The sequence below is a fragment of the Rhodnius prolixus genome, unplaced genomic scaffold (genome assembly GCF_049639745.1).
Source record: "Rhodnius prolixus isolate KJV_2025 unplaced genomic scaffold, Rpr scaffold_1, whole genome shotgun sequence".
Classification (NCBI taxonomy): Eukaryota; Metazoa; Arthropoda; class Insecta; order Hemiptera; family Reduviidae; genus Rhodnius; species Rhodnius prolixus.
In genome coordinates, this window is record NW_027411581.1 from 66,688,978 (window position 1) to 66,713,367 (window position 24,390).

Below are 24,390 nucleotides of genomic sequence, written 5' to 3' on the forward strand. Positions count from 1 at the left end.
TAAAAATTCCTGCAAAATACAAAATTTATACACTGGGAAAGGTGAAATTTTCCAATTCAAATTCATATAATGAAACTTTTTGGATTAAAAAAGCCCAAATAATTTTTCTGTCGGGAATTCCCTCAGCTTCAAAATGCATGCATTGGTTTTTGCAAAAAACTGTATTGTTTTTCCATTTATTAGCCTTAACAATGCAAAAAAAAAGCCGTTTTTTGACCTGAAAAATTAAAAAAAAAAAAAATCCGCAACGTAAACCGATTTGGTTTTCAGTGGATTTTGGTTAGTTTTGACCCAAATAATGAGAAAGAAAAATTTTTCATGTTGGTGAACTTTTCAATTAAAATCGTTCTAGGCGAACCGTGATATATATATTTTTTTAAATAGGATTAGAATTGTTCAGAAATGAGAGAAATTTTAATGCTAAGAGAACCTAGGAATGGCGGATTTTAAACAAATAAAATAAAAAAAAAAACTGTCTGAGAGGCCATTCAGGCCTCCAGGTATATTAGGCATCTAGTAGAGCCAGGGGCCTTTTTAGGTTTGGCAAAGAGAAGAAGAAACGGCACTACATATATTTAGTACTTCCTGTCAGAATGAAGAGCGTAGATGGCTGGGAGTTTGGCACTTAAAACTTGTGCCTTAAAACTTCATAGTCCTTCTTCAAATCCACAAATCTAATAAAGCAGGCAGAACTAGAAAGGTTGCCTCAACAAATCCCTAGGTCGCAGTGGAGTAGGGTGACTATTTAATTCCCACGAAATCTCATCAAAACTTACTTCATTTTTTTTTTATTAAATATTTATGTTTAAATTGCTAACAATAGATTGGTTCATGTTTCTATATTTATAGGAAAGTTAAGCAATTTTCTATTGTCAAGAGCTGAAATATCCTTAATAATGTATATAGTCTTCGATACTTTTACATTTTTAAATATAACACTATAGAAATATGTTACCTTTTCTGTAATTTCGGAGGGTGGCCTCTCCCCTCCGGAGTGTATCTATGGGAACCATAGAAAGTTCGTTTTGTTTAGGTGAAAATATTTGTATCAATTTGTTTTATATTTCTTACACTGTTAACTTTGTTGGATAATAGATATGTTTTTAAGAACTTGAGAGAAAAAAAAAGGTGTGTTAACAAAAACCAAACACAGACATGACCCAGTTTTGTCTAAATATGTAGTTTCATATTTATTTTTAAAACTGCAATTTTTATTCATTATTAACAAAAAAATGTTTACACCATCAAACAAATACCAACCAAATGGTAATAATTTACTTATCAGTCTTTATTTAAAATAAAATAAAAAAGTTGTATAATCAGAAAAAGGTATCTCCCATATAATAAGCTTCTTTTTTTTTTTTTAGTCACTCGCGATAAAGCTTCATTTGCTCTTCCAGTTCTTGCAAGGAGTCAATTTGGAATTTAGTTTGGTCTTTTTTTATAAGTTCGTAAATACTGGCCAGTTGCTGTTTTTCAATTCTGAAAATTGTTTGAAGAAATTTAATCAAGATATCATGATGCATAATGCACCCACACTCGCTCAAACTGAAAATCACACATTTACATATATACATATAACATTTCTAGACATTCAGTCAATTAACAGAAACAAAATAAAATAAAGGAAAATAAAAAAGTATACCAAAAATGATCTAAATCAAGATGTAACATTCATCTTCATCGCTATTTCATATGTTTTTTTTTAAAATAAATTTCTTCTAAGTCGTTATTTCAATGAATGTAATAGAAATGCCTTTTCACCAAATTATTCAAAAGAATTTTAACCATTCACAGATCTAGGGGATGCGCTTGAACGAGGGTCATCGGTGTAAATATTTCTGTTCCAGAAACCCTTTTCTGGTTCACTTAAAGGAGATAATTTTTTTTTTTTTATGATTTAAGGCGCGTCAACATCTAAGGATATTGGCGTCCGGAGCTTCTTTCAGTGCACTGCCGGCCTCCGGACAGTGTTCTCTCGTTACAGACAACACTGTCCAGAGAGAATTTACTGCAGAGTCACGAAAAGAAATGCTGTCTTGGTATAGAATGGACAATGGAAAGTCAAACAAACAAGTACTAGTTTTTCTCGATGTAGGAAAACAGTGAAAACCTTTACGATTTGATGGTACGTCGTTTTTTTTTAAAGAAAATAAATAGGTATTACTGCTACCGATTTTCGTCGCTTTGTTTAATACTAACGCAGATAAGTAAAAAAGAGTTCTTTTCAATATTGCCTAATCTTAAGTTTTCCTGTAACTTGCTTAAGCTTAAGACATTAGAATTATATGTGTATACTATCTTAAACCATCTGACTTCATTTGGTATGCCTGCAACTAGTTTGAGCTGATGGGGAGCCAGAAAAACATTCACCACCCAGAACTATCTATATCTCTGAACTGTTGCGAAATCTCTGCGACTATACTGAGGAATACTTTTCCGGCTACAGCCCTTGGAGTTTCTGGATTACAGAGATGGCTACTTAGAGCCAGCAGTTGACATTAAAGTTACTCCCACTAAGCTACAGCAGGCCAAGGCATTTAAACCACTTCAGCTAGCTCTTTTCAGCAACTGGTTGGAGAGAAAACTGTCTTTTTAGCAGATTGCGTTCAACCGATCGGCTAATATTTACTGCAAAAAGAGTTACAAATGCCCAGATGAAAAATCTATCTCTTGAAAAAGAGATAGATTTAAGTTAATGTGATAAGATGTGGATATCCATGTTAATACTAGAATCAAGCCAGGTGCCACAGTAGCCGAGCAGTTAGAGGCGAGACCTGCGAAGCTAATATGTATTGTGGTACTGGGTTCGATTCCCGGTCTTAGGGCCTTGGATTTTATTTAATGGTTAATAAAAGAAATTTACAGTAAAGTATGTTTGCTAGTCGCCTCCGTCCACGACACCTAATTGGTAGTTGGACGTTAAGCCCCGCCTGAAAAAAATAGGCGATTACTTTACTTACTTACTAGAATCAAGCCAATATTATTCTATCATACACATTCAGAAATAATAATAAAATAAAAGTTACTCTTTCTCTTTCTCCAGATCAACCGAATTCAATGATTTCGACATGTTTTCTAGTAAAAATTTCTTTTCTAAATGTGGGAATTTATTCACTTCTAGTTGCTCATCATCCTTGTCATCCATAACAGATTCACTGGTTTGTGATTCTTCTTCTATCTGAGAAATAGGATAACTACTAACATTTAAAAAAAAAAAAAAAATACATTCACTTTAAATTTAAACATATTCAGCATAAATTTACTTACAGTTAAAGGCTTATGGTAAACATCAAAATTCTTGTTAGCTTTAGGAATGTCGATACTCCACGTAACAACTATAGCCAGAAAAGTCACGACTATACAAAGAATGTAAAAATAAGATAAATTTTCAGCATAGATTATGAAGTTTTCCATAATATGGCCCATTACTAATCGTTACATGTTTTTTTTTAATTTATATTTAACGTAAACATGGAGCTAAGTAAAACAAACTTTGTGCAGTGTTGTGAGTTGTTTATTTTTATTCATTGAAATTTGTCCAACTTCTTAAAAAATTGTTTATTTTCTAAAAATTATGTTAGTTTAGAATATCTTCATAAAATTCACATGTAGGAGAAATAATTTAAAGAATTACACGGAACTTCAACATCAACCTGCACCAATATCTATCTACTTTACATTGTGTACATTTTATAACACTGTCCCACACCCACAGCTGGACAGTACGCAGTAGCTCCTAGTGGAGTTGTGAGGAACTATTTCAGTTATATTTACTGTTACATTTTTGTGCGGGAACATTTAGAAATGTTGATGCTGATTGTTGTTGAGATGTGTAGTGATTAAAAAGTTAATATTAAAATGGAACCAAGAGATTTGGATGAAACTAAGGCTGAAGATAAATCAACTATAACTAACAAGGCTGTAAAAAAACTGCTAGATACCGTTAAAGTTTGTAAAGCACGTTATGTTTTCCAAAAACTGAAAGATTTATCAGGTATTCATTTGTAAATATTCAATTGTATTCTTATCTCCAATTATTACTTTAAGATCAAAAGTTTAATGGTATTTTAATTAAATTTAAAATAGCTCAATTAGAATAGAAACATGGCCATAAGGCCTAAATGATTCTTTAATAATTTTTTTTTAGATACGATTCCACTTGAAGAAGCCGCAACAGAAGGGATCAAGTCATATCTGACGGTAACCTCCCAACTTTTAAATGATCTATTCAAGCAGCACTTATCATTAAACGACGTTCATGGAGAGATAGTGATGGATTTAAATAATCGCCACAAACGATTTAAGAGCGAGAAAGGCCAGAAATTGATGTAAGGATTTTTCGCCAAATAACTTTTTGTTTCATTAATAAGAATAGTAATATTAACAAAGCAAACTTTCAACTCACTTGAGCAACTGTCCTGTTATATACATGCAGTGAATACCTTATTAATCCCAAAGTTTGAAGTTGGAAATCTTACGAAAATTCTCATTTTAGCTAGTGAATGATCCATAGCATATAGCATTGCTAATAATGATGAAGTGATTGCTCTAAAATGATCTAAAAGTGATTTTAAATCCAGTTCAGAATGATTTCCAATGACCCTGTGTTTGTTACACGTTTGCCATTATTTTAAAAGTTCAGTTGCGGAAAAAAAAAAATCAATTAAAAACAAGAAATCTTTAAAACTACGATAAAAGAAGGTAGAAAATTCATACTAATTTTGCCAAAAAGTTTATTCATACAATTCATTAGATTCATTGTGTTCCGGCAATTTCAATAACTCTAATAATCAGCTAGATTTTTTGCTTGTAAAGTCAGTCTAGCTGGAATGTTAAACAAGCCTTCAGTGTTTGGGAATTGGGAATACATATTATTTATGTTTATTTTCCAAAAAATAGAGTACGCAGTAACCCATCTGAACGGACTGTCCTTGCAATGTGTCAATATCGAATGCAAAAGTAATGATAGAATTTTTTTGATTCTTTTTTTTTGCAGTGTACGCTCAAAATAATTAGTATTCAAAAATGCAAATAAAAGAATTGTTTTGGTAGTGAATCTGTAATAATAATAAAATTCAATATACTTACATGTTGCTTGTAAGAGTACCAAATTATCCAGTTGGCTCTTAATTACATTTTTCTTGAGGTTCTACTTAGGCTACAGGGAAAAATACAAAAAACGAAGCTTTAATGGTAAATCCATTGTATGAATGAATAAATATACGTTATTCTCTGAAATAATCTTATAAAGTTTAATTATTATAAAATTCTGTTATTAGCTGATTAATCTTAATGAATATTTAGAGATATAATTTTTGAATAATATTGTGTTGAACTCCATATTAGCATTGTATTTCTATCAGACTCTTTGAGTTTTATTTCAAAATTTTTACGTTTTAGGAAACACCATCAGAGAAAGATATTAGATTTTGCCAATGAATTAAATGAAGAAATAAAAGGTAAACAAAGTCTAGTCTCCCATCTTATAGAAATAAACAAGAAATGGTGCTCTTTTGAAAAAAGATTTAATGAAATGCTCGATAAACGTAAGATTAATACAACAGAAATTTTAGATTCTACAAATTTTCAGTAAGTATGCTAGAAATTATTATTATTTTTAAATAACATTTATTTATATCATTTTCTTGTAATTCTGGGTTCACTTGAGGCTTGTTTCTTTTCTGTGTAATGTTTGGGGGTAGAATTTCTTCTCGGTAATTCCCCTTGACTATCGTATAAAGCATCTATGAGAGACTGAGAAACGTAGTACGACAGCTTGAAACTGAACTGGGTGGGTTGGTATTCTAGCGCTCATGCTCAATTAGAAATACAGCGGCGAAGAGATGCGTTTCGCAAGCTTTTACGGTCTAGTTAGATGCGACGGGTATTTGTCGCTCTAGAACCATGATAAGGGCATGCCATTCTAGGACTCCAAAACAAACACTTTTGTCCTTCTAAAAATCTTTCTCGTTATGGAACATCCATGTTTAATTTAAAAACAGACTGTCTCATATGGTTATTGGCAAAGGCATGTTAATGGTCTTTAAAGATGGAGTATTGGAACTTTCAATGTATATGGTCTGTATAGAGCGGTATGGGTTGTCTAAACTAGATCTGGTATTCGGTAAGCCAGATGTAGTAGCCACTTTAAAGTAAATAGCAATGGCTGAGACATTTCCATCAGGAAGTCTTTTTAAGAACATTCTGGCAGAAAAAGGCCGCAGGTTGTCCCTGACTGCTACTGTTAACGGACGTGCAGAACGATTTAGTACACCCTATGGACCAGCAGTATTGTAAAAATGTAGGCAAGAAAAATGTACTGGCCAAGATTCAGGATTCTTCAAGGACCGTTAAAGTTGTAAATTAATTAAGTTGAGACCAGTTTTTACAAGTAGATAATTTGAGGTTAAGGTTAAATATTAATAAACAGATTTTTTTTTTTTACATCTACTTTTAGCGACTTTCCGTACGAAGTATTGTTTTTCACAAATGACAGCATAATAAAAAAAAAAATTCAGATCACAGAAATTCGAAATAAGATATTATTTGATTTAGGAGCACCCAAGAGATGTGACAATTACGTTTAGATTATTATCGATCCATCGTAAATGCCACTTTACTAAAAGTAAAGATTTTTCGGTTATTATAAAGTTTTTTCGAAACATTTTTTCTTGAAAATTCCAATGCTCATTTTAGTAGACACGTTGATCAACAAAAATCGATTTCAGGAAAAGAGTTTTTGGATACGTATATCTTACATATGTAAATTGTAATAGGAGGTAAATAAATAAATAATTCTTTATAAATAGATTGGGGGATATCATTCAGCAAATGTTTGTGTGACAATAGCATTAAAAGGAAGGAAATTCATCAAAACATCAAACTAAGGAATCAACCTTTGTTGATATACATTAAAACCCTTTAAGGAAACACTTGCTATAAAAAAATTCAATTATAATAGCCATATTTACAATATATATATTTTATAGATATTATTTTTTTCAGGCAGGAGCAAAAGAAACTAGCCAAAAAACTGAAAGTTATAAGGAATATAAAAAAAGTAGCAGAACTCACTTGGTCGATCATGTCGGTGCACAGTATCGATTATAGAAATGATACGAACTTTAGAGATATACTTTTTCGTATCAATCGTGCAAAAAATCTTTCATTAGAAAATTTGAGAAATGTTAAAAAATAGTTGTTATAAATGTGGATTTTTTTAAATATTTATTTCTTTATGTTCCATGATCTTTTCATAGTATAGCTTTATATTTTGTATACAAATAAATGTTTTTAGTAAGAGTGATTGATTTAATTTTCACCATATCACTTCAAGTTTAAGAAATTTAGAAAATACTTTTGTTTTAGCTGCGTAACCTTTGAATACCTTATTAGTTCTAAATTGATTCAAAGTACGGCTTTTTATTTTTAAATAAATAAAGGGTGTAAAGTTATAACAAAAAAATAGAAATTAAAAATAGAAATCCGACGTGAACAAGTCACACGTCTTTTACTTACCGCAATTGATGTAGGTTAACATTTGTAACCAACATATGTACATACATACACAAAAAAAAACTGTTAACTTCATTTTATTATTTATCACTAAATAAAAAGATGCTGTTGAAGGAAACATTGCCAAGATTTCATTCTACTATAGTGAATGAAAATACTATAAATCAAGTCAAAATAATAAGCCGCGTAAGTTTTGCCAAAGTTCAAATTATACCCTCTAGTAACTGGCCAGAACAGTGTTGGCGAATCTTTTGCGCTCAGAGTGGCCTAAATTCTGAAAAACATGTGTAACTTGAGATCATTCTCACATTAAAAATATCTGTAATTTTGTGTTACTGTTTCCAGTTGTGCATTTTTTCTCGTATCTTGGGCCTGCGATAAGTTTTGTAATATTACTTTTAAAGTGAAGCAATCCCATCCAGTATCTTATAGTTTTCCTAGAAAAATATAAATTAAAAAAAAGGACAAACCTTTTAAACAAGTGGAACAAAATTGAAAAATAATCTCTTACGATTTATAAGTTTTGAGTCATCTTGTTCACACTTGCTCATTTTTTGAAACAACTTTAGGATTTGGCGGCCCCCCATAACAAAATTCGAAATCAAAAATTTGAGGATGTACTTTTACAACTGTTCTTAGCCAAAAACCTTCTGTTTGATTGGCTGTGTAAGGTGCCTTGTAACAGTCTAAAGGTTCAAAAATTGTGGAAACTGAAAAAAAAAGGCTTATAATTTTGCCTACAGTGAGAGAAATGTTAAAAGTTTTGTTTTGTTTCAGATTACCGACTGATTTATATCTTTTGAGAGATCAAATTATACTATTTAATCTCCTTAACAAAAACTTACAGTTTAAAATGTTAAGTATAAGGGTTGATTAAACGCCAAAAGGTACACAAATCAGCAAGCACCCAACATTTCATTAATTCTTCATTAATATTTAAGTAATTTTACTGCATTAATATTTTTTAGAATTTATTAGATGTCCCAGACCCTTATGGTGGCCATTTTCGTCTACAAAATATATTTTCAAGTAGCACTGTAGATTGACTGTCATATCTAGTTATTTATAATAATCAAACTATTAATTATAGGTTAGAAAGAAAAACGTTATAAAAAATATAAAAAAATTATGAGGCTAAAAAATTCAAAACCTTTTTTAAAAAATGCTTACACCAACTTACATCAATGACTTTGTTTATTTTATTTATTTATTTTTGTTTTTAAATAAAAATCGTCGGTTTAAGTTCATTCTTCGATTAAAGTAATTGTTATTTTATGAAGTAGTCAAACGTTTATAATAATAGGTAATAATTATCTGGTTTTATCGCAAATAATATAGTTTTCTTCAATTACATTCTCAACCTAGGTATTCATCCCACAATGTTGTATATATGTAATATAAAATAAATAAGATGCATATTTTTAGGACAGCTAATTATTCCAGTATTTTACTATAAGTAAAATTAGGGGGACTAAATTAAATTACAATTGAGAAATGAATAATTGTTGAATTATCTACTTGTTATAACTATGTTATTTGTGCTCACGAATATTTCGGTAAGACGAATTCAAGACAGTAGCCGACTCTGACTTTGTCTTTTTCTACTTTAACATGCATGTACGTATATATATGTGATTTATCATAATTATAACAAAAAAATAATATAAATGAAGTGGCCAGCATAAGGGTCTGGGACATCTAATAAATTCTAAAAAATATTAATGAATATTAATGCAGTAAAATTACTTAGATATTAATGAAGAATTAATGAAATGTTGGGTGCTTGCTGATTTGTGTACCTTTTGGCGTTTAATCAACCCTTATACTTAACATTTTAAACTGTAAGTTTTTGTTAAGGAGATTTTTGTACCTTTTGGATAGATTTTCCTTTTTATCTATTTTGCAAAGTTACATATCTGCTTTACAGATTTTTTTAAAATTTGGAATAAGCAATTCTATCATTATAACCTGATAAGGTGTTAAGTCGGAACCGTAACTACCACTGGAGAGATCTTTTTAAAGAATGATTATAGTTGCGGTCCCCAAACCATCCTCAATAACAATTTTTTTGAAAAAGCGTTTTGAATAAAATAGTAAGGTATTTGTACGTAAATAGCAAAATTAAACTGCGATTTCAGTACTTCCTTTTTAAGAGGAGTAAGAAAAATAAACTGCGATTGCAGTACTTCTAGGCAAAGAGGCAAAGATTTTTTAATCGAACGACAATTCATTGATTTAAATTGGTTCACTCAGTGATAATTTAAACGATTGCAGTACTTCCTCTTAGTAGATGCAAGAGCTTGATGGCACTTGACAGCCACGTAGAGGAGCTTTAACCACTTATTCGAGCTGAATTTTATCAAAATCGGACTAAGCGTTATGGAAATATTGGTAATAATAGTTTTAGATAGGGCCTTACTTGGGTCGGGCAAACTCCCCTCCTTATGAGGCACAGCGTCGAGACTTTAAAAGTGCAAAACTGTACAAAATTTCGATTCGAATGACACTTCATTCATGAAAATCGGTTCACGTGTCGATAATTTGAAACGATTGCTATACCCCCCTTAACAAGAGTAAGAGCTGATCGCCGCTTTAATGTTACTTAGGGGAGCCCTAACCCTATCATGCTACCAAATTTTACCAAAATCGGGTTAACATTTACAGAGTTATTAGTAATAATAATTTTGAGAAGGGGCCTCACATATATGGGGCTAACTCCTCCCCCATTTGATGTACAGCGTCGAGACCCCCAAAAGGCACATCTACATAAAATTCCGAATCGTATGACTCCTCATTCTCAAAAATCGGTCGGCGCGTTTAGGCGCTACGTTGTTTACAAAAAAGGTAACAACAACTACAACAACAAGAACATTTTCTGAAAATGCCGTTTTTGGTCATTTTCGGCAACTTTTTTCTCGAAACCTATTAGATCTGGGTTGTTGCAAAAACATTACAGTTATAAAGGAGGGTTTGCCCTTTATTTTAAAGAAAATTTGGGAATTTTATCTTTTATAGTAAAAGAGAAAACAAATGTCAAAGTTGGGTGTTTTTCAACGTTACGCTTTTTCGTGCAGTTTTTGACGATCAACCCTTATACAACTGTCCTACCGGACAGTTTTAATACATCCTCTTGTTGCTATTAAGAGAACATAAAGTTAATTTGACAGCGTGTACTTCTAGTAAATAGACGATGAGTAAAATGCTAAATAAATAACTGTTTTCTTTTAGTTCTGATTGAGTGTGAACTGTACGATGAGAAATTTATTCATAGAAATAATGCATCAGCAATAAAGAAAGGGGTTATAAGAAACATTTTCAATGTTATAGAAGCGCTGCTGCTGGGTGGAAGACGACCGTCTTTAAATGACAATTTCCTTTAGTTTGGTGACATCATAGAGTTGAAATTATCATGGTGGGAGGTTAGCTTATTTCATTTATCTGTGGCGGAGTAACAGTCGAGATAGAGTCCGGCGCGTTACCTTTTCTTTGAATTTTTTTTGGACAATTTTTGTTTTGTTAGTGATTTATTTTGTAGTAAAATTCCATAAATGTAATCTTAACGGCCAAATGTAGTTATCTTCTAGTGAACTGGGTTTTAAACGTAAGTTACTTTATTTTTTTTTAATTAATACAATCTTTTCTGCGTATTCCACAGAATGAAAATATTTTATTTCCATTCATAAAATTGTATTTATTACTTACAAAGATTTAATAATTTGTACTTCTTGTTTTACCTTCTTAAGAAGGTAATTTTTTTCAGTACGTATTAGAAAAGTGAGTTTATTTCCACCGGAAACTAGTTTTTTTTAGGGACCTTGAATAGAAAATTATATACTGAACACTCACACGACTAAAATTTGCATAGTTATAAACAGAGGCGTCGCCAGCGTCCTTGCTAGACGGCCGCTTAAAATGTTTAACCACCGAATGGAGAAATCGTGGTTTTCAAAATCAAATTTTACCATATTAACTATGACCAATCAACGGTTCCTCTGCCGTAAGGTTTCGTTTAAGGCTTCGCAGACTATTGAAAGAATGCCCTACTTTAGTTATGGTGGTGCATGGTTGGCGCTTGCAGTCTTCTTCATCGTCGGAAAGATAAGATTCAATCTTCTTTAAGACTTGGGAGGCAACAATGTATTGAGCTCTTATAATAAATTTTCTGCTCTATTTTTGTAATATTTTGTGACTGGGTTTCCACTCAGCATCTAAGAACCTTTGAAATGCAGAAGCTGTAGATTGAAACTGCCTTTTTTTTTCTCTTTTTTAGTTTATTGTCTTGCCGAAAAACAAGATGAGAATCATTAAAGAAATACGGGGAAGGGTTAAAGAATTTACAGCATTCTTACTAGGAGATCTTGGGTTCGAATCTTAGCTGCCTGTCCTTAATTTTTTTTTTGTTTTTGTTTTGCAGTAGCCTCTTACAGTATTTTCTATAACATTCTCTTGCAGGCCGGCAGTGCGCTGCAAAAAAGTTCCATGCGCCAATGATCACTTATGTTTGGACAAGATTACGTCGCCATGTAGTATTCTCTAATCGGAAGGGACCAAGCCGCCAACCTAATACATCTCACCGATGTTCTTGTTCGGTTTCAATCGGTAGAACGAGCTACCCTCATTTTGTTGACGTACTAATGGGCATTGAATCTTCTTTAGCTAAAAACCTACCGCACAAACTAAGAACCCAAAATACCGCCATTAATTCCGGAACATATTTTTTGGTAGGTTCTTAATTTCGCTTTTATTTTTTTCATTATTAATTTGTTTAAAATGTACCTACTTGTTCAGCCATTCTTCCGTCAAGTTTAATTCTAGTCTGGATTCTATATTATGTGGGTAGTGTTTTATCCATTCATGAATTGATGGCTTCAAAGTATTCATCATTTAGATGAGCTCGGGCGGTCTCAGCAAAGTTGATTGAAAGGTGATATTAAGATGATTTTTTTGTTATCTCGGGGCACTCTCAAATTACTGGTGAGATTCGTTCTTGAACATTGAGGTTTAGGGAGATATTTCTACTTCGTAGAGTTCATAGTTTTCCATTTCCATTTTGGATGGAAGTGAACAAAAATAATAAATAATAATCTCAAGTCAGATTGTGTGGGAGAGTTTAGGTTAAGAATCTCTAGAAGGAACTGGATAACGGTGAAGATGCATACTTTGTTATTTCTTGTAATTTTGTTCGGATGGCTGAGTATCTCTTAAATCGCCAAAGTCCAAGTCACAATTTTTATCCTTGAATCTTCAAATGTTGCTTTGTTGTTTTCTTTGGGGTGGTAGCTCTTTGGTTTTAGTGCACTTAAAGCGACTTTAAATAACGTAGGGCTTAGATCGTTCCCTTCTTCATTCCACATGTCTACTACTTCAATATGGCGACCACATCCTGATACTACAGGACCCAGTTCCACCATAGCGAGTTTTAATTTTCAGTTAACCTTAGTCCTGTGTTCAAGTTGGTAAGTTGATGGCATGTTTCCATTTCCGCACCACTTCTTCCTTGATAATTATTATCACGTGATGAAGAGAATTAACCAGCTTAATTAAACTATATTTATCGCTTCTCAAAGTGTTAATACAAAATTATTATTGATACCCACTTACTTTCAACCAAAAATTTGCTTGATAAGTATAATTGAGCCGTTGGACAAGCACATGCTGCTTTTTAATAGGACTGAGTTACTTTCCATCTGATAAAAAAATTAGATGTTTGGCATAATCCCGTCGTTTTGCAGAAAAACTTGAGCAATTTATCGTAGAAATTTTGGTAATAATAGTATAAAGTTAGGACTAATGCCCTGGATTAGAGATATAATTTTTATACATTCCTTATCTTCCTCAAACGTTGTTCTTATATAAATTTTAGAATTCATATCATTAAATTGTCATTCATAGCTCAAATCCTCTAAAGAGTTTTTATTTTTTAGATTTCTAAATAGCAAAAAATACTTACTTTTTTTTACCGTGATAAATCTGAAGTATTTATCTTTCTGTAATTTGAAAACATTTAAACATACTTCTTAACAGAAACTTCCAAGACAAATAGTTTAAAAAATATGTTTGAAGTACATCAAATAAGAGATAAACATACAGTTAAAATTAAAATAACTTGAAACATAATGAAATAACTTTTTTCATGCATACGTCATTCAAGCTCTAAATTCTCTTTTTTGATTATTCCTCCCTTACACAATGTCAATATTGATCGAATTAGCATATTATCGATTTTTTTTTCACTATATATAAATCGAGACCCTAGTATTTATAGAAGATAGCGAACTGATTCTTATCTGATTGCTTTCTAAATCTATTTAAGACCAAAATTTATCTCTGCTTCCCTCCCCAAGAAGGACAGAAGCACACGCTCTCCTTGTGCACACTGCAACAATTGATAAATTGATGTTGCCCCCCTCAACTACGACGTTTAGTTGTTGAAACATTTTTACTTCAGGGTTCTTCTTTTTTTTTTCACTTTGTCTTACTAGCCATAAAAGGAAGTGTTGCTGAGTAATTTAAATCCTATTTTTCTACAAAAGTATATGTTAAAATGTTACTATTTGTAAATTGGTCTTTTTTTCTGAAACTTTCCTGTTAATGTTGGTTAAACTAGCTTAGTATGGCCATTTTATCAGCCTGGGCTTTAGCCGTGATGAATTTCATTTTTATCTGTAAAACTCATCTGAATTCAGGACTTACCTGCATTATGTCCATAAAATAAATAAAATAGGTAATTAAAACTTAAATGAGATAGATACTTTTCTTTAGTATAACTTCCTGTAAAATTTTACGTTATCTCAGAAATCTAAAGTTTCCAATTTTTTTTTATCTTTAATCTAAGAAATAAAGGAAATTGTTTGCACATTCAAAACTCGTTTTTTTTTTTTTGGAAATTACTTGCATGTTTCCCATCATTCTTCCTTTAAAAACAGAGTAGTCGAGTAGATCGATAGTATGTATCGATGGCATGTGCAGTAGTAAATTGAACATCAAAAATTAATAACAGATTTGAAGTGAACAATAATAATGCGATTCCGGTGCGTCTCGTTTCTCTCTGACAACTTCTGGATGGTCTTTGTACCCTTTAGAACTGCAGTACTTTGGTAACCTTTATAACCTTATACTTATGTTTATAACCGTTGGGCGCATTCAGCAGACAAGAGCGCTACGGAACTATCCGCTGAATGGCGCACTTTTAGCATCGCTCTCACAACATGTTGTGGGAGCGGTCGCCATCTTATGGAGCGGAAATTTTCTATGCTACTTCGACGGAGCGGTGATCGCTACTAGCAAAGTACGTGTATTTATAAAAACAATTTTGAAATTTTTCCAATTTTTTTGGTAATTAAACGCAACTCTCCCAAAATTACCAAATAATTATTAAACCTTCTTGTTTGTAACAGATGTAAAATTATTTTTTAGTCATTTCGTGTATGCTTAAGAACAACTAAAGCTCTTAACATTTGATTTTTCTTAGAAAAATCACTCGGAAAACTACTTATTTCCCGATATTAAGAAAAATACTAGCTTTACTGCCTTGGCAATATTTTTAGTAGAAATGGGGATGAAAAAATACATAAAAGTGACCTATCGCGTGCTCTTCTTTCTCTTTGATAACAAGTTAAAAAAATTGAAATATGATTAATAAATAACAGATTTTGAAATGGCCTAGCACTTTTTAATTTAAAAGACGAGTTGTTTTTTATTGGACCGATTCCTCGCCAATATTAATTCGAAAAAAGGTTATGTTTAGGTTATATTAGTAGCAGAGCGTTCAGAGAAATAAAGCGCTCCTTTTGGGAGCGATCTGGTAGCGCTCTTGTCTGCTGAATGCGGCCATTGTTTTAGTGGACTAGCGTCGAAGTCTAAAGGAAAAATGAAGATTTGCCAATAATCATAGAAATATAATAGTATTATAGGTAATAACCTAGCCATTGTTTTCAAAATAGACACTTTTACAATGAATTGTAACTTCAACTGTGATGAAAGATAATTTCTAAGTGGTAATAGGCTGAAAAAGTGCGTAGAAAATGATGTATATCTTTATCAAAATCAAGTACATATACAAACAACTGGCTATATTTACATAATGGCAGTATTTTCATTCCAAAAAGCTCCTCGCCGATGAGAAGGGCTAATTCAAAAATTTGAACTTGAAATAAGAAGGCTAAATTTAGAAAATTATTTACAAATTTTCTTAACAGACGGCTCTACAATATGAATGTTTGTTTAAATATTGTGTTTACAAATAATAAATTTCGCAATTGAATCTAAATTAAAAATTAATTTATTAAAAGTTGAATTTCACTGTTTACACGAATTTGAAGTGTACGAATAATATACACCTATAATAAATTAATAAAATTCCATATCTGATAAAATGAACAATTCAAAGAAGGTTCGTTATCTGTTTGCACTTCTCCAAGTCTGTTGCAGTGTTACTTTTAAATCGTTCTACATAACAGTTTTATAATGTGTATGTAATTAACTATAATGTTTACGTGAAATTAGCAGATTAAAACAACAAAATTAAGTAAACAATCCCGGCCATTGGAGGAGTTAAGTGCCAGACTACACAAAGTAATTAAGTAAATAAGAGTTTTATTGACCAATTGAAGTCATTATTTTCAGATGTCCACGTCATTTCAAGTAAATAAATACTTAGATTCAATTAATTACCCACTAGAAGTGAATCTTTTCTCATAAAATGGAAATATATCGTTCAAAATGTGCATGTTTATTGTATCGAACTTTCATCAATGTAGAAACTTTCATCAAAATCAAACACCATCAACTTTGTATCGATGGTAGAGATGGTTACTAAATGAAATCGAGTGTTTTTTTGTTTTTTAATTTTAGCAATAGTTTTGGTGTCGTGGACTGGGGCGGAAGCGCATACTTGAACCAGGGATCTCCCACTTACAAAGCCACACTCATGACCACCGCCCCCGTCCACGACATCTAATTTGGTAGTTGGAAAAAGATCGCCTGAAAAAAATAGGCCGATTACTTTACTTAGTTTTATTTTATTTTTTTCCTGGTAGATTCTCCCTTTGAAACTCATATGAAGCTACGCCCTGCTTATTTGTACCATTTTTAAAACACTACCTGCTGATTAAATAAATATGCATTTCGACCAAAAATAAAGTACTTTTGTTTACTACTACGTTTTTAGAATTCCTTCAGTAAATAAATAATTGATGTGAGAACCGAGTGTATATTCCAAAGTTGCTAGTGCTAATTACTAAGGAATGGACGCAATTTAAGGAACTATATTTAATGAATATCCCACACCGACTGACTCGTAAGTTATTTCTCGGTATAGCACGCTCCATTATTTTTAATTCTTCCCTTTTAATAGAGCACTAATCATTCCGCCAAATTAGAATGAGTGCAGTAACCTACATTGTAGCCATAGTTTAACCTAACCTACTGTTGCATTTTCTTATTTTGTATTTGTCTTTGTTGGTGCAAATAAGAAATGTAACAACGACCATCTCTCTGAAAGCTTGGTAAAAGTGATCTCTCAGTGTGTTCAAGAATAATAAAACATTTTCTTCTCGCTTGTACTTTTTAAAACTCAATAAGTTGTGTAGTTGCCCTAGTTTTGAATCTAAGTATATCTCGTTCAGTTACGATAAATTTTAGTACAGTTCATCTTACCTTAACCTTTTGTCGGCACTTCCTGTATTCTTTTAAAATTTTCGTCACCAATTGATACATATTTATTTCTAATTCAATATATTCCAAATATATTTACATAATGATGGATTAGTTTAATTATAATATATAATGTATTGCAAGGTAAATCCTTTGTTAATAAATATTCATTTAATCATATATTTAACACAATTATATTCCTTTTAATCAAACTTTTTTTTTTTACATGAGTAATTGATTATATTTACAAATTACGTATGATGCATATGTATGTTTCACTACCATTTCGTTAAAATGACTTCAATCAGATTTCAAAGTTCTCAGCAAGTAAATTATTGTAAATTTTTCTCTTTCTAGCACAAAGTTAGTGCTGAAGTTTTTCAGGACTTTTATTTAATAAGACGTCAGCGACGTCTGAAAGGCCACCAAGAATTTCATCCATTCTTCGAACTTATCATCTTTATGCGCTTCCTTCATAAATGATGTCATTCTTTGGTACAAGGAAGATACTCGTGTCTGCTCTTTAAACTCTTTAATGATTAATATCTCAAATACTGAAGTGTTTGGGTGGTAGGGAATCTCTGATTATTTTTTTCCCCATAGAATTGATCTTCATGATTCTGTATTGGATATAGAATGGAGTTTCTATCTCCGATTCGGCCAGTAATCCAGGCATTGTGCTCACTAACTCTTCGGGATAGGTAAAGGAAGTTTATGGAATTTATCCCCAGTTACAATAGATTAAACAAATATTGTCTATATAGATATCATTGTACTTACTTCCACATCTTCACTTCTACTGTCTGGTGTACCGCCATCAACGCCAACAAGGTCTTATGTTACAAAGAGCTCTGAGAATTCATATTTATTCCCCATCTCTCCCTAAAGAAAAGGGACTATACAGCTAAATTCTCTCGCATCTGGTTGAACAGTCTCCCTTCTTATCTTGTCCACCACTTACTTGATTAGTTACAAAATTTTCTTGTTTGTATACAACTAACTAATATTCTGTTATATCCACTTTGTACGCTTCTTATCTACGGTCTTAAAACTGAAACTGGCACTAAATTAGAGCAATCACTTCTTTCAAGAGCAGATTTTATAATCTTCCATTTTTCTTCACAGTAGAAAATAAGTTGATTTTATTCTTTTAAACGATCTTTTGTTTTATCTCTAAGTCCCTTTACTTGTTTATCTTATTTTATATTTTTTAAAATTTGCATTTTGTTGCGTGCAGAGCAGCTTCAGTTCTTTTAACATCAAATAAATTATTTTTTTTCTTCCTCACTATTTCTTTTGGTTGTATTTGTTCTTATTTATTGTCTACAGGGGTACGTTCCATACAATTCAATGGACTATAGTTCCAAAATCGTGAAAATAAATGAAATTCAAAAAGAATTGAAAGAAGAACTTGTCAAGCCCTTCGTGGCTTTCATCTTCATGGATTATTTTGCTGGTTTTAACTTTTCTTTTTTAAGAAAATTCTTATGTACAAATAGGGCGATTATTGCACCTAAAAGGAATACAACACACGCTATGTTTGCCGTCAACACTGTGCCCAAAATTATGACATCTACGATCTCTACTGTTCGGTTGGTGCAAGCGTCTTTGTACGCATTCTCAAAATAGCAATCCCTTTCTTCGGGTTCACAGCAGGAAGGTATGATGTACTCCATCTTATCCGGTCCATATGGGCCGCAACACTCTAGTTGAAGTTGCAGTTTCTCTATGGTCACCATGGAATTAGCGTCCGTATTATTGTACAGGCTGGCTATCTTGTCCGCGTACACGGAGTTGTTCTTGGCCGTGAAGTACGTCGACACGCCAATAATCAATGAAATCCCAGAGACCAATAGCGACAGTACTCCAAAAGTTGACATCAGTTGATCACTTCGTTTAATGGCGCCAATAAATCCAAAAATGGCGATTGCCAAGGAGGAGATGCCCAAGATTAGCATGGCTAGAGCTATTTGTAAGTGCAGTAGTTTGACAAGTCTGATGCCCAAGCTGGACATCGAGTAAATACCGAATATGAAAATCACAAAGCTGTGCAGGGCGCTTAAAACTGTAGCAACGATAAGCACATAGCGCCAAACTGCGTCCGGAAAACACGCCATTCACAGAATATTTTTTTTCAAAAATTAAAAAATCAAATCAGAATAAAATTAAAAAAAAACAAGCCTAAAATAATTACTTTCCAGATGAGCCCGTCACCATGGTGATCTTTGTTTCCAAAATATCTTTTCTTTTATTAATCAGTAAAACATACATAATTCTTTCTTAACCACAAAAATCTCGTTAAAACACTCCAGTGGACCTAACCTATCTCTTATTCTAACTGTTCCAAATTGTAAATTTTTTTTCTCTGATTACACTTAATTTAATATGGGAAACATGTAAAACCAGAGTTTTTATTCACTTATTATCGTATATATAGTTTACAGGGACATGACCCAATGTATGTAATAGAGGTAGTTCAAAAATCTTGAAAATTAATAACTAATTATACATAAAACCAAGAAATACAAAAGAAAAACTAATAATGTATTTTGCTTAACAAGACAATACATAAATTCTAATGATGATGTACATACCTTTTAAACTCCAATTAGTTATCCACCTGTTTTAATTTTATTTTAGATATTGGCCGCATTCAGCAGACAAGAGCGCTATTTCTCTGAACGCTCTGCTACTAATATAACCTAAACATAACCTTTTTTCGAATTAATATTGGCGAGGAATCGGTCCAATAAAAAACAACTCGTCTTTTAAATTAAAAATGCTGGGCCATTTCAAAATCTGGTATTTATTAATCATATTTAGATTTTTTAACTTGTTATCAAAGAGAAAGAAGAGCACGTGATAGGTCATTTTTATGTATTTTTTCATCCCCATTTCTACTAAAAATACTCCCAAGGCAGTAAAGCTAGTATTTTTCTTAAAATCGGGAAATAAGTAGTTTTCCGAGTGATTTTTCTAAGAAAAATCAAATGTTAAGAGCATTAGATGTTCTCAAGCATACACAAAATGGCTAAAAAATAATTTTACATCTGTTAAAAACAAGAAGGTTTAATAATTATTTGGTAATTTTGGGAGAGTTGCTTTTAATTACCAAAAAAATTGGAAAAATTTCAAAATTGTTTTTATAAATACACGTACTTTGCTAGTAGCGATCACCGCTCCGTCGAAGTAGCATAGAAAATTTCCGCTCCATAAGATGGCGTCCGCTGCCACAACATGTTGTGAGAGCGATGCTAAAAGTGCGCCATTCAGCGGATAGTTCCGTAGCGCTCTTGTCTGCTGAATGCGCCCATTTTCTCATTAAAAAAAGTAATTCTGAGCAAAGCGAAGTGAAAACTGGGCCAAGGAATGCCTAAGTTTGTGCTTTACTTGAAGGTTAAATAACTTTTTTTTTTATTGATTAACACACTATTTAATAACATTAAATTGAAAACAAAAAAGTGTCCAGCTTTTGATTGGAGCCGCTCTCTGTTTAGTGCCCATGTCGGTCACCTGTATTGCACAGCTGATTCTGATGGCGTTGACACTACATGCTGTTCTTATTTTAAAGTAAATACTGAAGCTAACATCTAATGAAATTTTCACATTTTTCATTCAAGATCTGTCTTATCAATTTGTTTGTTTTTGTTTTTTCTAATGAATGGTAATTAATTATTTATTTATTTTAATTAGGTGCAGCGCTGTCGTCCATAGCGGACATGGATCTAAACTGGACTCTAATTGTAGTGATCGGCTCATGTTTGAAAGCGCTCGCACAAGATGGAGCTCTCTATGTGGCCGAAATGTCTCCTACAGGTATTCAAATATTCATGCCCCCCCCCCCACACCACACATTTGCTTAACAAAATAATGAAAATATTGATTTTTAAGTCCGAAAAATTTTTTTTTTTTTGACGTGAATACGTCCTTTAAATTTGCAATCATATGGAGGCAATCCAAAAAACCTAATGATAACAAAAATCGTGGGATACAGTTTGGCATTATAGTTTCGAATCTATCGTCTACATCCAAAATTAAATTAGACCACTGGATAGCTAAAGGATCAAAGAATTCATTACGATAAGCGAGGACTGTGACGCATCGCGCGCGGTGGAGGAGGGGGAAGCCATTTTGAGATCATTTTGCTGCGTATCGAGATTTGCAATTAGTATAACTTTTGACTCGGGAGAAGCTACGATGTTCGTTTTAAGTTTTAATCGTCAGCTGTTGTCACAATCTATCGATTGTATATAAAACATTAGTGTATAATAGCGACAGTGAATATAATAAGGTGTTAGAATAAAAAACCGAAACTTAATACAGAGATCGGTAGACAGTTGGAAAGGGCTACTCAAGAACAATCGAATGGTAATAATAAAACACCATATGACCGAGTGCCGACTGTGCCGGGAATGTAAAAGAATGAACGCGGCCGAGCGACTCAACGACGGTGTCCAGTACATCTGCAGCTGGGGCCGGTTGAAATTATGCAAGTGGATGATGAAATCGCTTCTACATGGACAACGGACTGTATAGGCATAGATTGTGTTCGATCGTCGATTATGAAGAAACATTGTTTCATCCTAAATACATAAATAAAAATATTTTATATAAAAAATATAACCCATTACGTAAACGTATTCATGTACAACATACGGCCGTGCCCATGACACAGCCACATTTTTTTTTCTTTTTAAATTGGTCTGCGCATGCTTGTGTTTAGCATAACTATCAAAAAAATAGGGAAGAGATTAGCTTTGCGATTAGCGTATTGGATTCCCATGCGGAGATACCGGGTTCGAATTCAGCTACTGGCCCTTAGATTTTTTTTGTTTTCTCTCTCTTCCTAGGAGTTTTTTACAGCTCACTGTCCGGTGTAACGAGAGAGCACTGCCCAGAGGTCGGCAGTGCACTGAAAAAAGCTCAGGGCGCCAATAACCTACATATGATGTTGATGCGCCTTAAATCATTAAAAAGAAAGAAAGAAAAAAAAACTGCCAATCTTGGAAATTTAATATTTCGTTGCCACGATGGGACAGACTCAGTGAAATCAAGAAAATTTAATTATGTAAATTTAAGGAAATAGGAAGTCGAGTGTGGGGTTTCACCAGATTTCACCAGGTTTTTACACACTTGTAGTACATTTATATAGTTTTCTACCATAGTTATTGAAAAAAAAATATATTTTACAATTAAAAGCAAAAATTTAGTAAAATTACTTTCCCCATAATGAAAATAGCAATGAAACTACAGCATTATAAAGTAATTAATCATAATAATAATACGCTTTATTATTTTTTTTTAATTTACAAAAACACAATTTAATTTTAAACGTAAATACATACTGCATGAATCGAAGTCCGTCGGCAGAAGATGACTCCTACTCAATTTTACTATACCTTATTATACAAACATATATTTCATGTATACATCACTCACTAATAATATAACTAAAAACAAAATGGCTTACAAACAAAATTTAATTCTATCCAACTAAAAATTAAATTCCTTAATCACAAAATTTCTGTATTTTCCGGCCGTTACATTATATTTGTACAGTTTCTCCCAGTTATGACCGTTCATATAGCGAATAAATTCATTTTTATCTAATACGCCTTTACCAAAACATCTCTATCTGAACTCTGCCAAAATCGGGCACACTGTTATTTAATGAAAAATATCTTCTACTACATGCAAATAGCACAGTGAACATATTTGAGCTTCTTCATTACGGCCAACTCTGTAATTTAAATTAAATAAAGATCCTCTAATTTTAATTATATTTTGAATAAAAAACAAACTATTAGTATCTGTTTTATAATGGGTTAGGTCCAAAATCAAATGAAAGTTTTTTATAAATACCGTGCAACCTAGAGTTCTGTACTCTATTTCAAAGATCATCTTTGAACGAAAGTCTCATCCCACCTAACAAGCCGTCCATTAAATTACCATCCTCATTATAGTGTAATTCATCACAGCCATGACTATGAAGCCAATTATTCGCAACTAATACAGGAATTTGTTAATATTGAACAAATATGTAAAAGTATTGGCTTCTAAAAGAAATTAATGGAAGTGCGATGCTACTTTATAACCTTCAACTTGTTTGGCATTGTACGAGTTCGCATAACACCAAGATTATGTATTCTCCACCTCAATTGCATTGTTGAACTAAGAGAGAGGCAGCGTGGAACCAATTCAACAGCTTTTTCACAACTTATTAGTCGAGGTATTTTACTAGTACTTACCTTGCTAGACAGATGAATTAGTTCAGCTTTGTAGCGCCACAATCGAGGTGAAAAAAAAAGAACTATAGGCGCTAAACAGCTGGTGCAAAAACCAAAATAAAAACAGCAAAAATGGCGGAGCGTACGTGCTTGTGTCCGCTTATCTGGTTTTAAATGGTCGCTTTGTTTACAAAAAAAAAATTAAAGTATTAAGTTTGAAAATAGCTCTGCCTTGGAATGAAATTCATTACATGCATCTGGACAGCTACTATTTTGAGAAACCAAATAGAACAGTGTTTTAAGAGTGCGTATTTAATACAAGAGTTAAGGTTGATAGGAAAGATATCTAGAGGACGCGAGTTGCTATCTCAGTTAATTATATTTACTCAACTAGCTGTACTTAAAGGCGGCGTTCTCGGCTTAAGCCTAGCCCAGGCTGCCTTATCGCGTTTGCCTGATAAGATAAGCAAAGCGAACAGTAATTAAAACAAATTAGTAATTATTATTTTCAGTAATGACATTATTGTAAGACGATTTCAGCTGCAGGCACCAAAACGACTTTTCTTAACTCGCCCCTCCAAGAAATCTCGTTAAAATTTCCCTAGAAAAACATCTGGTAAAAACACACACGATTTTTTATACTTTCAAGGTTCTAACCTATAAATTTTCATTTATAAATCTCGTAAGGTTTTTTATAATTTTACATCACACTAAAATTCAATTTCAGTGGGTAGTCAAATACCCACTTATGAACCAAAACAAGTTCACGTTAGAAAAAAATGTAAATAAAAAGGTTTAGAACATTTTGTATGTAATTTAAATGGGAGATTTTCTACAAAATCTGTGAAAAATGACCACCATTCAATAAATAGTTACTTCTGGTGATGAATCTTTTCTAAACACGTAATTTTAACAACTCATTTAACTCTTAACAACGTAAGTGATGCCGTACATTTGTCTAAATGGTTCTTTAAAAGAATCCTTGACATCG

General features: G+C 32.4%; 4 protein-coding genes across 12 annotated transcripts in view; 2 read left to right on the forward strand and 2 right to left on the reverse strand.

The window, feature by feature from the left end:
• Positions 1-1,164: 1,164 nt before the first annotated feature.
• On the reverse strand, positions 1,165-3,429 carry LOC141446223 (uncharacterized). Of its 2 annotated transcripts, none has more exons than XM_074112717.1 (3): positions 3,271-3,429; positions 3,030-3,181; positions 1,165-1,482 (listed from the first exon to the last, which is right to left on the reverse strand). In XM_074112717.1, the coding sequence occupies exons 1-3, from the start codon at positions 3,427-3,429 to the stop codon at positions 1,368-1,370; spliced, it is 426 nt and encodes a 141-aa protein (XP_073968818.1). In that variant the 3' UTR covers positions 1,165-1,367. The 2 variants fall into 2 exon arrangements, with proteins under 2 accessions (XP_073968818.1, XP_073968819.1); XM_074112718.1 differs by having other exon boundaries at positions 1,412-2,933.
• Positions 3,430-3,850: 421 nt separating this feature from the next.
• Positions 3,851-7,305, forward strand: LOC141446222 (uncharacterized). The gene is made up of 4 exons (XM_074112716.1): positions 3,851-3,997; positions 4,151-4,331; positions 5,404-5,592; positions 7,009-7,305. The coding sequence occupies exons 1-4, from the start codon at positions 3,862-3,864 to the stop codon at positions 7,199-7,201; spliced, it is 699 nt and encodes a 232-aa protein (XP_073968817.1). The 5' UTR covers positions 3,851-3,861; the 3' UTR covers positions 7,202-7,305.
• A 3,633-nt stretch (positions 7,306-10,938) lies between these two features.
• axo (axotactin) overlaps positions 10,939-24,390 on the forward strand; it is a 48,072-nt gene continuing 34,620 nt past the window's right edge. For 4 of the 8 annotated variants that reach the window (XM_074112719.1, XM_074112722.1, XM_074112724.1 and 1 more), the window contains exons 1-2: positions 10,939-11,119; positions 20,866-20,988. In XM_074112719.1, the coding sequence (XP_073968820.1) occupies positions 20,892-20,988 (97 nt within the window). In that variant the 5' untranslated portion in view covers positions 10,939-11,119; positions 20,866-20,891. Of the gene's footprint in view, positions 11,120-16,073; positions 16,093-20,865; positions 20,989-24,390 lie in introns of those variants that run through there. The other 4 variants (XM_074112721.1, XM_074112723.1, XM_074112726.1 and 1 more) reach the window with 2 other exon arrangements.
• On the reverse strand, positions 18,618-19,187 carry LOC141448792 (uncharacterized). The gene has a single exon (XM_074117446.1). It carries the CDS (start codon positions 19,185-19,187, stop codon positions 18,618-18,620), a length of 570 nt encoding a protein of 189 aa, XP_073973547.1.

Coding starts and splice junctions, on each gene's coding strand:
- LOC141446223 (XM_074112717.1), bottom strand. CDS start 3,429: ATGGGCCATATTATGGAAAACTTCATAATCTATGCTGAAAATTTATCT. Junction 3,182..3,270: donor TTTACCATAAGCCTTTAACT/GTAAGTAAATTT, acceptor CCTATTTCTCAG/ATAGAAGAAGAATCACAAAC. Junction 1,483..3,029: donor GATCTGGAGAAAGAGAAAGA/GTAACTTTTATT, acceptor AACAATTTTCAG/AATTGAAAAACAGCAACTGG.
- LOC141446222 (XM_074112716.1), top strand. CDS start 3,862: ATGGAACCAAGAGATTTGGATGAAACTAAGGCTGAAGATAAATCAACT. Junction 3,998..4,150: donor AAAACTGAAAGATTTATCAG/GTATTCATTTGT, acceptor ATTTTTTTTTAG/ATACGATTCCACTTGAAGAA. Junction 5,593..7,008: donor TTAGATTCTACAAATTTTCA/GTAAGTATGCTA, acceptor TATTTTTTTCAG/GCAGGAGCAAAAGAAACTAG.
- LOC141448792 (XM_074117446.1), bottom strand. CDS start 19,187: ATGTCCAGCTTGGGCATCAGACTTGTCAAACTACTGCACTTACAAATA.